General features: G+C 39.1%; 2 protein-coding genes across 2 annotated transcripts; both read right to left on the reverse strand.

Annotated features, from left to right (window-relative positions):
* Nucleotide 1: 1 nt before the first annotated feature.
* Smp_168180 (hypothetical protein) lies at nt 2–841 on the reverse strand (the record flags this gene model as incomplete). The annotated part of the gene is made up of 2 exons (XM_018799495.1): nt 2–52; nt 716–841. The coding sequence occupies 2 exons, from the start codon at nt 839–841 to the stop codon at nt 2–4; spliced, it is 177 nt and encodes a 58-aa protein (XP_018651278.1).
* A 1,717-nt stretch (nt 842–2,558) lies between these two features.
* On the reverse strand, nt 2,559–10,547 carry Smp_168170 (hypothetical protein; the record flags this gene model as incomplete). Its single annotated transcript, XM_018799496.1, has 2 exons — nt 2,559–3,365; nt 9,951–10,547. 2 exons carry the CDS (start codon nt 10,545–10,547, stop codon nt 2,976–2,978), a joined length of 987 nt encoding a protein of 328 aa, XP_018651279.1. The 3' UTR covers nt 2,559–2,975.
* Nucleotides 10,548–14,746: the final 4,199 nt, after the last annotated feature.

The following is a 14,746-nucleotide window of genomic DNA, read 5'->3' on the forward strand; positions in this document are numbered from 1 at the left end:
TTTAATCATGGGAATGCTGTTTAAGAGAATATTTTTTTGATGAATTAGGTTGCTAAAACAAATGAAAAACTCAGTGAATAAATATGGTTATAGAATAATTTAAAATATGTGAATTTTATATGTAAATAAGTCAACTTTTGACCCTGGCAACCATGATGAAGATTAATGAATTACATATATATTACTCACAATAACTCATCGTTGATTTCAATTGGGTGCACTAATTAATTGAGCTTAAAGATTATACCTAACCATAAAGTATACAGTATCAGAAGGAAATCATACACACAAAAAAACTGTAAGTTATTGTAGATCGAATTTACGAGATGATCATTATATAGCTAGTGAGATGCTTTTCATGACTAACAAGTGAAGTAAAAGAATGAAAATATTAAGTAGATTATAACTAATTTACTAATCAGATATCAGTTATAACCAACGGAGTCAATGGTATATATGTGAATTAGTTCAAGTTGTCACACCATATATAAGCACAAAGAGACCAAGTTATTTGATGGACAACTTTAGAAGTTGTATTCAAGTGAGTTTGACATCTTTCGTCGGTCAAATGGCAAAGAATAAAACTCTTAATCGCCGTTAACAATCCTTTACACAACCATGCCAAACTGTATCCATTGATATAGCGATTTGCTGTTACTCCACGTTCTTCCTCAAAATTAAATGTAATTGATGGATGAATGTTAAATAAATTAACTTTTTCATCTTTATCTTTCAATATCATTAAAATATCGTTTTGAATGCGACAAATAGTTGTTGACTGATTATTCTTTAGTTTTGTAGGATAAATTTCTGCCAGAAAAAGACTCAGTGGTGATTTCATGGCTACAGCATCAGGTTGCTCGTCTTATTCATTGTTGAATTAAAAATGGAGACTAAACACCATCTGGCTTGGTTAAGCAAAGAATAGTTAAGGGTAATTAAGAGTTCTATATACAGTCACTTAGTTGACATGGGATTCCAAGTTAACTAAAATAAAGCTTTCAAAGTTAACCAACATACTGCATCAAATTTTACTGTATGATCTAACGACCCGTCTTTTTCACACTGTATAACTATAAGAATTTACATTTAGAAACCTAACTTTTGTACTTAAAAGAAGTTTGTAGAATCCTTACCTAGGCAGACGACATATATATACAAAAATGGATTATAACAGAACATTGATTCATCACACTCATTCAAACCTATCTAATTCTATTTCCTTTTTGTGTTTCTACATGGTTCATAAATCCTACTGTTTGTTCTAACGCATATACCATAAAATTGACTTTTGATCGACATACCTTGTTAACTCTTTTGTTAATATCCAATCTAGCAACAACTGATCAACATGTTTTCTTTCTTTTCTCTTAGAAACCATTAATTTTATTACTAAAAAATTACATTATCTCTCTTCTTTCAATTACTTAGTTGATTAGACGACAATATTCTCAAAATCACGCATGACTCGGAATTTCGTACACCTTAGTCATCATTTTTTTCACATTAACACAAATTTGTCAAGCATTAACCTATTCAGAGACTGGTTGATTTCTTTTTGAGGATTAGTCTAGGTTTAAAGTTTAACTAGATAGCTTCCTTCCACCAACTGGGCTACAAGGTGTAACTACTGATAAATCTTCAACTTCATCTCAACTAGTTAGTAATAAACTTTACATAATTGTTGTAAATTAACACTGGAACTAACAAAGTATAATTCTGTAGAATTATGACTTGAATGCTAGGGTATCCAACTTTTAAAAACCCAGGTTTTATATCCGAATCCTATCCCATCTACTTTGACTAGGTATTGATAAGTATTCGTTGATGAAGAGGATTGATTAAAACCAAATACTTATTTCATTTATTTATTTAAACACATAAACATTGGTACAAGGAGGTACCGAATAGGCATGCGCTACATAAATCATTCGATATGTGTAAGGGCTAAGATACTGCCCGAGTACCCAGACCGAATAAGGTAGTTTTTTAGGGGGTCACACCCCGAGCCTTTGACCTAAAGGTCTGATCCACAAGGCAGTGGGGCATCGTGAGGAGATGTAGTCCCATGGTAGCCGGTGACCAACGATTGGTTTATACGCCATTTGTTCCTTCAGTATACTGGAGCCCACGTGCACCATTGGTTTGGAATCAAGGTTTTCCAACTCCCCTAGGCGGACTCGCCGTGTCTACCGGCCCGGTTAAAGCGCCGGGCATTCGCTTTCCGTTCTCTCAATTTTGTGAACAACACCCCGACACGAGAAGGCAGTGAGTAGGACTTCCCTGGCAGTGGTTGTATGTTCGTGGCCACTTAAGAGTATTTTGAGAGGGAGAGCTGACTCTCCCCACTCTCAGCCGTACACTAACGTGTATAACGATGACTGGGTGTAAGTCTCAGTGTTATAAATTCAACAATACCTTAGAAACAGACAGATGACAGATTTGAACCCTAAAATACCCTATGTTTTTATTATTTTCGCTTCAACATAATCATCAATACTGACTTGGTCATGAAACCTTAAAAATATGTGTAATTTAAAATAAGAATCTAAAAACTTAATATATAACTTTCTCTATTATTTAGATTACTTTTGAACAACGTATATATTTATGTCTAGAAAAAAATGATACATCAGTTGAATATACCAACTTTCAAACATAAATAATTGGAACCTTGAAATTAATAGTACACTAAAAAAGGGAAAAAAAATTCACCAATTCAAATGATTAGTACAATGATGCAATTAAAACAAACCATAGAAAATTCAATCACAGGCATAGCAAATATGACTAAAAGATGGGGGGAAAGCAATAAAAAACAAATTATTTTCAAGAAATATTTTCTTATTTTTTTTCAAAAACAAACTTAGTCCTTCTACATGATGCCCCCATTCAAAAAGAAAAAACAACAAATATTATGACGTTATACACTGTAGGAAAACAAGGTTGTAAAATAACCTAATGTCTACGAAACGTTAAATTTCTGGTTGTTTGCCAGAGTTCAAGATTTCCTCTAATTCATCCAACGTCCAATAGACATGCTTTAAAATGTCTTCATTTTCATGATTGTTACCATCAATTTGAACAAGACGAATTCCTGGTTGATCATCACCTAATTGAACACAAACAGATGATGAAGTGATCATTGAAAATGATTTATCAGTATTGTTTTTATTAGTATGATTATTATTTTCATCAATTATTAATGGGGTATAAGTTGCTATATTGTTTTTATGTAAATGACCAGCGAATGAATAATAAATTTTATGTTGATAAAGTTTATTGACAAATTCTTTACGATAATTTATTGGTATATTGAAATAATTATCTGGTTCATTTATATCTTCTAAGAAAAATGGAGTGTGCTAAAAAAGAAAAAAAAGTGAGGGGGGGAGTGTAAAAAAATGGGAGGAGAAAAACAACAATGACAATAAAAGTTGTACGACAAAAATCATAAATTAGACTAACTAAACTATTGATACTATTGGATGTGAAAAATTGATTGATTTATGCAATCAATTCGAAAATGGAAGGTTACCATATACCAAGATATTTTATAGATTTGATGACCAAACTTAAGTTATGAGAAAGAGATGTAGCAGCGATAAATTGGTGGAATACGAAGCAATCGAAATCAATGGTTAGAGTGACGTAGATGAATAAAAATCACTTAACAAGTGCAAGTTTATATGGTGAGCTGTAACCTACACTTTCTATGTAAGGGCTAGTGAAAATACCTAATGGGCTAAACTGTGTTAGGTAAGGAGGAGTTCGAACCCATGACCTACTGATTGAGAGTCTATTGTTTAGGTGAGTAAATCATGACATTAATCACTATGCCTCTAAAACAATAGTTGTACTACTGAGACATAAAAGATAAACAGGGAGGTTTACATTATTTATTTGAACACATAAATGTTGGTACAAAGGGGCACCGAATACATATGCGCCACACAAATCTCATTTGATTTGTGTGAGGGCTGTGATACTGCCCGGGTGCCCAAACCGAAGCAGAGGAGGTTTACATAAAAAGTTTATCTGAATTGTCTAGGTTTTACGCTTTTACAACAATGATTCATTTATCCATAGACAGTATGAAATTGCTACAACTCGTAATATTGCAGTAGGAAGGAATATTCACAAAACCAAAAGAATTAAACCAATAATAACAATATTAACGGTAGTGAGGACAATGGATTAGGGAATAATAAACACTATGCATCATGTGTATATGCACAGTCAACAAATCGTTCAATGCTATTACTATAACCACTTAAATTCAAAGTAATTACTACTAACCAGCTTAATGGACATCCGATTTCTCAGTGCTAACTTGATTTTTAGTGTTGGATAGTTAACTGGCTGACTACCAATAACAATGTTAGACATATTCGCCTCGCCTCGCTAATCAGATATGGCAACTTGAGCCAACACATCTGTCTCAGGCTCTATTTCGATGTCGATGATGTAAATTTGTTCTAATAGAAATAAAACAACTTTAACCAACAAAGTGATAGGAGCAACAATAGACTAATTTTATCTAGTTCAAAGATTCGGTTTGTTTGGTAAATGGGGATAAAATGTGAATTTTAGAAATCATGAGTATTAAACCTAATTTGGAAAGGAATTTTTATCAAGTCCACTAATTCTAAGCCACAATTATGACAATAAAAATGATCACTGTTTCATATAATTTAAATCTTTTTCAGTAACAAACGAGATTTTATGGTGGTTCACCATAACTACAGAATGGTACAAATCACTAAAATATCAAATTCGTAGATTTAATATTTTAATTAAGAAACAATGAAGAAACTAATACTCGTTGGGGCAATACAATCCAATATATAGGTAAAAGAAAAATCAAGGGAATAATATTCACTAGGAAATAAATGAGACTCTTTAAAACTGGTTTTCAATCATATAATTTAACTTTGCCTTAGAGGTTACGGTCTCCAACATTCAATCACTAAGTCCCTGATCCGAAACCTGATTTGCTTACTTCGGTTTCGGCAGCCAAATAGTATCATTGGTCCCTACATTTAATGTCGCTCACACCCAAGTACCTAGTTAATGATTTAAATTTCTTCTTCAATCACCAACTTGTCCTAATTCGAAACGGTGTCTTTTCGTCATCTCCGCCTATGCCCCGACAGATTGCAGCTCCGATGCAATCAAGGATGAGTTCTACCACCAGTTAACTGTTCTTCTCCAGAAAGCGCGTTCGACAGATATTGTAGTATTAGCCGGAGACTTGAATGCACAGGTCGGGCGTCTAGGCACAGAAGAGAGTCGTTTAGGTGGCCGATGGGGACTTGTTGGTCGCAGGACAGATAACGGGGACCGTTTGCTGCAACTGTGCACAGACTACAACCTGTTTCTGGCTAGCACTAACTTCCGGCACAGTCGTCGCCGGTGTGGCACCTGGCGTCCTTTCTCTGCATCCCAAGCCTGGACTCAGATTGATCACATCGCGATCAGCTACCGCTGGCGTGGTTGTGTACAAGACTGCCGCTCCTTTTGGAGTACCTATCTGGACTCTGATCATGCCCTAGTCTGCGCCAATCTTACTTACTTTTCAGTGGCCGAAGAAATGACCGCCGTCAACGGATTGATATTAGTAAATTGGCTGCAACTTCTGTTGCAAGTAAGTATCGGTAACTGCCGGAAGCTCTTCCAACTCATCCGAGCCACTGGCAGCAAGAAGTCTGGTGTGAGTGAAACAATCTGCGAAGATGACGGGAAGCCAATCACTAACATCTCTCGGCGTCTTGGACGATGGGCGGAATTTTTCGAAGGGCAGTTCAACTGGCCTGCTGCTCCAGCAACATCGACCAGTTTGTCCTGCCCCCATGGCCGGTGAAGACTGATCCACCAAACGAGGCGGAAGTCCGCAAGGAACTCCAACTCTTGAAACGTTACAAATCACCGGGCTCAGATGACTAACCTCTGGCTCTTTTTAAAGATGGTGGTGACTTTCTGATTAAGGAATTGACTGTGTTGTTTGCAAAGGTTTGGGAGCAAGAAAGTGTTCCAACATCATGGAATGAGTCGATAGTTGTCCCTACCTTTAAAAAGGGTTCACGTTGTTCCTGTAACAATTATCGGGGGATAAGTCTACTTCCGATTGCGTCCAAACTATTGGCTTGTCATTCTTCGTAGGTTGTTTAAAACCCGAGAACGATTGACTCGCGAGGAGCAGGCTGGTTTTCGTTCTGGTCGAGGATGCATTGATCATATCTTCACTGTTAAGTCGCCTTACAGTAAACTCTATCAGAGCCTCCAGAGGCTCATAAAGAACCCCAACCAATCAGCGATTAATAGAAGCTATGCTACTAAAATAACGAGATCCTGATTGGCTGTTTAACACACTACTACTATGGAAACTCAAGGTCTCTTAATTACTATAAAACCCCTGTATTTTCTGTACATAAATGAATCCTGTAGTAAAGCTCTTCCCACGCACTTTGGGCCTTTTCTCTGGTCTTCAAGTCGGTGTATAGTTCTAGCTCGGGAGTACGGAACTAGCTTAGGGAAGCAAATATAGCGTTCACAATCGGTCAGACGTAACAATTGGCTACAGCCTAGGTCAAATACATAACATTCACCCTCCGTCAAATGTTAGGACACCGTCATACTTATCGCAGGCCAACAATCGTAGTGTTTCTTGATATCAGGGCTGCCTTCGATTCGTTGGACAGGACTGTTCTCTGGGATTGTCTATTGAAGAAGGGTGTGCCTAAGAAGTTTATTAACATCTTAAAGGCCTTGTATACGAACACCTCAGGCAGATTGAGGGCATACAACCACCTTTCTCCCTTGTTCCATTCGAGCAGTGGGGTTAGGCAGGGTTGTCCAATCTCAATATTTCTCTACAACTTTTACATCGATGACATCCTGGAAACAGCTCTGGCAGGATTCTCATCCTGTACTCACCCTGGATCGTGAGCAGATTGAAGTAGTTGAGAAGTTCGTGTATCTAGGTAGCTACATAAGTGCTGGTGGTGGCATGAGTGATGAGATCGATGCACGTACAGTGAAAGCCGGAGAGGCTTATGCCTATTTGGGCCATCTTTGGCGTCTTCGTGATGTTAGTCTGGCTGTAAAAGATCGGGCCTACAACGCGTCGGTGAGAGCAGTTTCGCTTTATGCTTGTGAAACCTGGCCTCTTCGAGTTAAGGATGTTGGACGACTCTCTGTTTTCGATCATCGTTGTATCCGAAGGATTGCTATCATCTAGTGGCAACACCATGTTAGTAATGCAGAGGTTCGGCATCATGTGTTCGGGCGCAGAGACAAAAATTCAATTAGTGTCACCATCTTAAAACACCGACTTCGGTGGCTTGGACATGTTCTACGAATGTCGTCCCAGAGAATTCCACGTCATGTATTATTTGCTGACTCTGGGACTGGTTGGAAAAAGCGGAGAGGTGGTCATTGTATGACATGATGTTGTGGTATGAAAGAAAGCCGTAAAGGGCTAGCTTCTGTGGGTCCTTCCCGACTCCCTGGATGGGGTCCGAGAGATGGTGCGACACAGTGGCTAGAGACCTTATCGGATATGGCTCAGAATAGAAGCCAGTGGCGATCCTGCTGTAACCTTCTCTTACTTTCTTCATAAAGGGTGGTTATAACTTTCTTAACTGAGTCTTCTGGTTGTACATTTCAGTTCCCCCCCATCATTACTCTTCTCCTTTTTTCATTCTATTTTTTCTTTTATAAATGTGCATCTAACCGCTTTGTCTTCCCGTTCTCATTGTTTTGTGTGGCGCCCCTTTGTATCAATATGTATGTGTTTAAATAAATAAAATAATAATTTCGCCTTCGCTATAGTTCACGTAAGTTAGCAAGAGCCAAACGACCCTTCTAAATCCGCGCAGAGATTTCGTCAGATATCAGCCCATAGGGGCTGATCAGACTTTCAAGATAAGTGAAGTTGTCGACGTTTTCTATAAAAGTCCTCTTTCACTTCATTATGGCTGCAGCCAGTGGGAGGGAAGGCAGAAACATTGAAAAGACAATGACGTATTTCCCTATCCTTCCGAGTTTTTACGGAGCCGTTTAGCCGAACACCACATAGGCGATTGTTAACGGGGACCCACTCTAATAGTGCTTGTTCTGCTCTCGTACTAAGTGCTATGCCTACACCTGCAACACACAACGAGAACACTCAGTCGATCAGCATGTATGTGCACGGAGCCGTTTAGCCGAACACCACATAGGCGATTGTTAACGGGGACCCACTTTAATAGTGCTTGTTCTGCTCTCGTACTAAGTGCTATGTCTACACCTGCAAGTGCATGAGAACTAGCCATCGGGTTGCCAGATAAACAGAGGGTGTATCTCGTTGGCTCTTCGTTTTGGCGAGGTGAGGTCGAGTGAATGACCATACTAGGATCCTGTATGAGTGTTTCTGAGATACAGCATACATCAATGGTACAAGATTCTATGGTTTTAGCCAAGGAGACTTGTTGGCCGATTTGACATAGAGTACGTGGGTTGAAGGCTCCAATGTGTAGTTTGGAGCGATGTTTCAGTAGACCTGAGACAGGGTTTCGCGCACTAGAATCGTCGACCATGGTGATACTTGAAAAGGAAGTCAAAAGAGGAAGTTTAGAGTTGAAAGCCCAGTCAGGAGGAATAATAGGAACTGAAGGAAATTGATTATGAATACAGTGATCTTGAGTGCTGTTATAGGTTTGAGAGCGGTTATCACTTTCTGGTTGCCCACACTATGAAAGGGTTTTTCGAGAGGTACCTAAAAAAGGAAACTAGGTTAGAGGTGGTCTTAGTGACCTGGGAGCCTGACCGCAGTGCCCAAGGGACAACTGCTTGAGGTCGGTCACATAAGACCCTTTTGTGATTAATTTTCATGTTAGCTTCGTACTTGATGAGACCTTACTGACGGGGACGAAAATTCGTGGGATAAGGCGACGTGTGCATTTTTAGGGTCGACCTTTTCTAATTCCACTCCTCTTTTGTGGAAAGACAAAATCGCTGCTATGCTGGTTGTCTGAAGAAAACACCTTGCTGCCGTCACACCTCTGTACAGTTAGCAGTACGACTTCGCCTTCGGACCTTGGGATTGCTGCTTTTAGTCTTACCGCTCTTCAACTAACCTGCCTGGCATAGGACCTTGAGGAATGATTGTTCCAGCTAGTATAGCTCGATTGGTTCATCACGATAGGCAAGCCCGACCACCACGTCAAGGTAGCAGCAACCGTCGGGACGAAGGCAAGTACATGAACATTTAATTAGTCAGTGTGATAATTTACTACTCCTAGATGAAGTCATAGAGACTCTGTAACTCAATAGCTAAGATTTCATCATGAATGGCTCCAAAACGATCTAATGGCAATACTTCTGTAGTTTTCGGTTATTTTTCACGAACACTGGGGCGCGAATGAAATTTATCTTAGCCGTATTTTCTATATCAGTTTATACTCTTCAGGACTGTTACCTTTGTTAGTCCGTATGATTTCCTTTTTTTTCTTTTTACTGCCGATTGTGATCGGAGTGTTTTGTTATAAATAGCTAGTATTTCCAATCAACTGTGATACATTACAAACCTAAGTCAGAAAAATGGCAGTAAAAAGATTAAATAGAGAAGTAAACAGCACCACGAATTGGTGCTACGTGTTAATTTGCGCATGCTAAAGTTGCTCCAATGTTCTTACCCTAGTCAACGTAGGCTCTTGTAGCAATTAGTGGTCACAAATGGATACTATATCTTCCCACTTTTAGGATAGAATCAAAAAGCCATTATTTGACATAACCCATAACACAAGGACGAGCTTTATAATACAAATTGTGGTCGGACCATAACAAATGACGGAGACATATAAAGTATGATGTTTTGAAAAATATGGAAATATAGAACTAAAAATTGCTAGCAAAGCATTATCCCAACATTTACCGATTCTCAGTTACTTTGAAGTAAAATATATTACCTGGAATACAACCGACATATCAAAATTTTCATTTTTTATAGAGAGTTGTTCATTGAACCATTGACGGAATTCATTGGCCGAAGATAGGCACTTCGAATTATTCACTAGGTATTGAGTATTAAGTACAATAAACCTTGTTCGGTTAAATATGAAAGTAAAGTAATCATCTCCCCACACGCTTCTATAGTCCTGCACGTCATTTGCATCAGGGTGGTTCCCAACATCATGATTTCCTGGAAGTACAATAAGAGGAATATCACTGTTGAGATGAGACAACACGTCCAGCAAATCAGATGTTTGTCTACATCTATCAGGACCACCTGGCTGGTCGTTAACAAGATCCCCACAAATGATAACAAAAGCTGGCTTCGGACAAAGACGATTTACAATATTTACTGCCCTACTTACAAGCTTTACTTCCCCATCCCAGTGGTGGGGTCGAGGACGTTTTTCCACATACTGTTCTTGTAAACCAAGCTGTGGGTCAGCAATAACTACGAAACAAAATGGAGTTGAAACATCTGTAGACGTAGCAAGTGACAAGTGCCGATTTTTGGCTGTGCATAAGGCAGAACAATGAATATCGACAGATTCCATATTTGTAAATCAACTAAACAAAAGAAAAAAACAGAAGATACCAGAGCAGAATAAAAAACAACGTAGATGTTTAGTGTTTTATTGGAACTTTTTCTTTAAACTGAAAGTCAGTTCACAGATGTGAGAAAATATTCGGTCTACCTTTAGAGCCTTGAAACACGGTAATAGGCATTCCTCAGGCTAGTAGGAGGATTTCACGTGACTCAAATTTTACTGCAAATAACTAAAACATGATGACATGTCAAATTCTACATATGATAGAGGAGCTACTAGGTTTGAAGTGGACCAAATTTGATATACGTGATCCCAAACTAATCCTAATATTCGCTACATGTCATTACATCTAACATCTAATTATATTCAGACTCTTTTATTTAGTGGAGGGGACACTAAGATGAAATTCATGATATGAGCTATTTTATTGTATGTGAAGAAATAATGCCCACCATTTTACAAATATTTAAACTTGCCGAAAACCTTTAGCCTCCAAGAAGAGCGTGTTCATGCACATCGGGCATGATATTAGTTACCACTATACCTTTAATGGTACATCTCGGCCACGCGTTCAAGAGCACAAAGACTTAGGAGTAATTATAAGTCACGACTTGAAAACTACTACGCACTGCAATGCGGTTGCTTCCAAAGGCTATCGCGCGCTATGGTCGCTTCGCAGAGCATTTAAATGCTTCGACGAGGATATGTTTCGAATTTTATATCCCACCTATGTAAGGCCACACTTAGAATACTGTATCCAAGCAGCTAGCCCTTGTCTGATAAAGGATACTAAATCGCTTGAGCGTGTCCAGCGTGTAGGGACAAAATTAGTAAAGGATCTTTCTAAACTCCCTTACGATGAGCGTTTAAAACGTCTAAACCTTTTCCCCTTATCTTATCGTAGGACGCGAGGTGACCTTATACTGGCATTTCGTATCTTTAATTATGATCTGGGTGTTAATATGTCTTATCTTTTTGCTCCCTCCAGCACTAATAATCTCCGAGGTCATAGCAAGAAGGTTCTGAAACCGCGATCTAATAAACTAAAGGTGGGGTCCCGTTTTTCTCATCGAGTGGTCAATGACTGGAACGCTTTACCAGAACAAGTGGTATCAGCACCATCAGTGAACATTTTCAAAAAGAAGCTGGACCTTCACTGGAAGGAAATCTGTCAGGATTAACACAGGTTCATCAACCTACTATCCTTATTACTGAAGACTGAAGTTGTAGGGAAACATTATTAGGTACTTAAAGCAAAGTGTTTCAAGAGATATGTGTCACTGCAACCTGGTTGCGGGTATTTTTATGTTTTGATTGCCAAACTGTCCTCAGCTTGCACCTGACCATTACTAATTCTTATGGCTAACTTTCATTAGTAAATATAGAAATAATCCCAGTTTAAAGATGCTTACATGTTCAATCAAGTCCTCGCCATACTTTAATTTGGATCGAACCTATTACATCGGCTAGCAATATATAACTCCATTCGATCTCACAGCTTCAAATGAAGACCAGACAGAAACGAATAGACAGCTAAATGTTACACCATAACGTTTAGAGTACGTATAAACGATCAAAAACATACTACTTCAACACAATTGAATTTGAGAATGCGAGTTCTAGACCTTGAGCCACAAAACAACAGTTAAAGTAATATTGGGGGAGGTAGCTCTAATCCATGCTCACAACACACTGAACTGTTAATGAAATCCAATTCATCATAATGGAGAAGAAATTCTGTCATATGAATTCGTGAATGCGAACTGTACTTATTCTGACACAGACTATGTTATTACTACAAACCGACTGAGACTGGTCAACTCAGGCAAATTAGGGACTCACGATGTACAAATGTCAAGATTTAGATGTAATAACTAATTCACCGAACGGCAAAACGGAATTCACTACCGAATTAGTCAGACCCCAGGTGGAGATTTCAAAGTCATACGTGGGACGAGAATGTTGATTTTGGATGAAGCCAATGGCAACCTTATTGATGATGTTGTGCTGAGAAGTTTAAGAGATCGGATAACTTGGAAAGCTATATGGCATTCACATCATATGATGTGGGACTAAAAGCATATAATAACAACCAAAGCTAAAAGTGCGATAGTTATGAGTCATAACAAATGTGATGAAATAAAGGCCGATTTTATAAACTTTGAAGCTGTAAAATTCGAAGTAAGATTTTTCTAGGACGAAATCATACGTTGGTCACATGTGTAAGAGCGCTAAAGTAACGCACACGAGGAACAGCGCGCTTATCGCGAGTTATTTACCACGTGAACAAGATAAAAAATAGAAATAACGTTCAGTTTGATCATGTTTATTCCTTCTGCTGGAGAGTAAACTAAACTAAGGAGGTTACAGTAAGACAGCTTGAAGTATCTTTTTTGTCTTCACACATACCATAGAAGTACGTTCAGCGAACTCTTCAAATGGTTCTGAACGGAGTATAAGAAGCCTTCCCTTAACGGATTTCCGTGTCTGGTAACAGTGGATCACCGATACCTCCAGGTAGGAACCTAAATATGTCATTGATAAAAAAGGGAAGGAAAAACTAATAGTATGTCATAGTAAGATGTTGTCCTTACCTGCTTAGTTACTTACGCCTGTTACCCCCAATGGACCATAGGCCGCAGACCAGCATTCTACAACCAATTCTGTCCTGGGCCTTCCTTTCTAGTTCCATCCAATTGTTGTTCATTCTTCTCATTTCTATCTCCGTTTCTCGGCGTAATGTTTTCTTTGGTTTTCCTCTCCTCAATTTGCCTTGAGGATTCCAAGTGAGGTCTTGCCTTGTGTCTTGACATTTGTATTAAAAAATATGACTTTGCTGTTGGTTGACAGTTGTTTAGAGTTCCAGGTGTTCTTCAATTGTAGATATGCTGCTCTAGCTTTGCCTATACTCGCTCTCACATCTGCATCAGATCCACCGTGTTCATCAATGATACTGCCCAGATATGTAAAGGTTTTCACATCCTCCAGAGCTTCTCCGTCAAGTGTGATTTCGTTGGTACATGCTGTGTTCTACCGGAGAATCTTGTTTTTCCCTTTGCGTATGTTGAGACCTACTGCTGCTGACGCTGCTGCTACACTTGACCTGCATTTGATGTTGCGAGTGCGATAGAAGATAGAAGTCTAGATCGTCCCAGCTTCTTCCTAGTTGTCTATTGTGTCCCGTGCTTCCCCCCAGATGTTGACGTCTTCATAATCCAGTCGATCGCTAGGAGAAAGAGAAAGGATGAGAGTAAGCAACCCTGCCTGACACCGGTCTTTGCCTCGAATGAGTCGGTGAGTTGTCCTCCATGGACGATTTTGCAGTTTAATCCATCATAGGAGTTCCGTATGATATTGACTATCTTCTCAGGCACGCCGTAGTGTTGAAGAAGCCTCCATAGTGTTTTCCTATTTACCCTATCAAATGCTTTCCCGTAGTCAATGAATTTGATGTAGAGTGATGAATTCCATTCGATTGATTGTTCCACAATGATACGTAGAGTTGCGATTTGGTCTGTACACGATCGATCCTTACGAAATCCAGCGTATTGATCTTGAAGTTAGGTGTCAACGGAGTCCTTCATTCTGTTTAGCAATACCCTGTTGAAGACTTTTCCTGGTATTGAGAGAAGAGTGGTAGTAGTTATCACATTTGCTGAGATCACCTTTCTTTGGTATCTTGATCAGAAGTCCTTTCCAGTCTGTTGGCACTTGTTCTTCATCCCAAATCTTACTGAAGAGAATATGGAGTATCTTTGCAGTTACTACTACTTCTGCCTTCAGTGCTTCTGCTGGAATGTTGCCTGGTTCCACTGCTTTGCCACTCTTGATTTGTCTGTTGGTCTTGCTGGTCTCTTCAGTTGTTGGTGGGCCGACATTGATTGGGAGGTCCGTGGGCGCTACTTTGATGTTGGGTGAGTCCAGTGGGGTCATTCGATTCAAGAGTTCTTTGAAGTGTTCTACTCACACGTTTCGTTGTTCTTCAATGTTGGTGATTACCTTGCCTTCCTTGCTTTTCACTGGTTGCTCTGGTTTACGACAATTTCCAGAGAGTTTCTTTGTTGTGTTATACGGTTGTTTCATGTTGCCTTGTTGTGCAGCCTTTTCTGTTGTCATCGCTAAATCTTCCACATATTTACGTTTGTCGGTTCTGATGCTCCTCTTCACTTGCTTGTTTGCTTCTATGTATCCGCTTTGTGCCTTGT

The sequence above is a fragment of the Schistosoma mansoni genome, chromosome 3 (assembly GCF_000237925.1).
Source record: "Schistosoma mansoni strain Puerto Rico chromosome 3, complete genome".
Taxonomy (NCBI): Eukaryota; Metazoa; Platyhelminthes; class Trematoda; order Strigeidida; family Schistosomatidae; genus Schistosoma; species Schistosoma mansoni.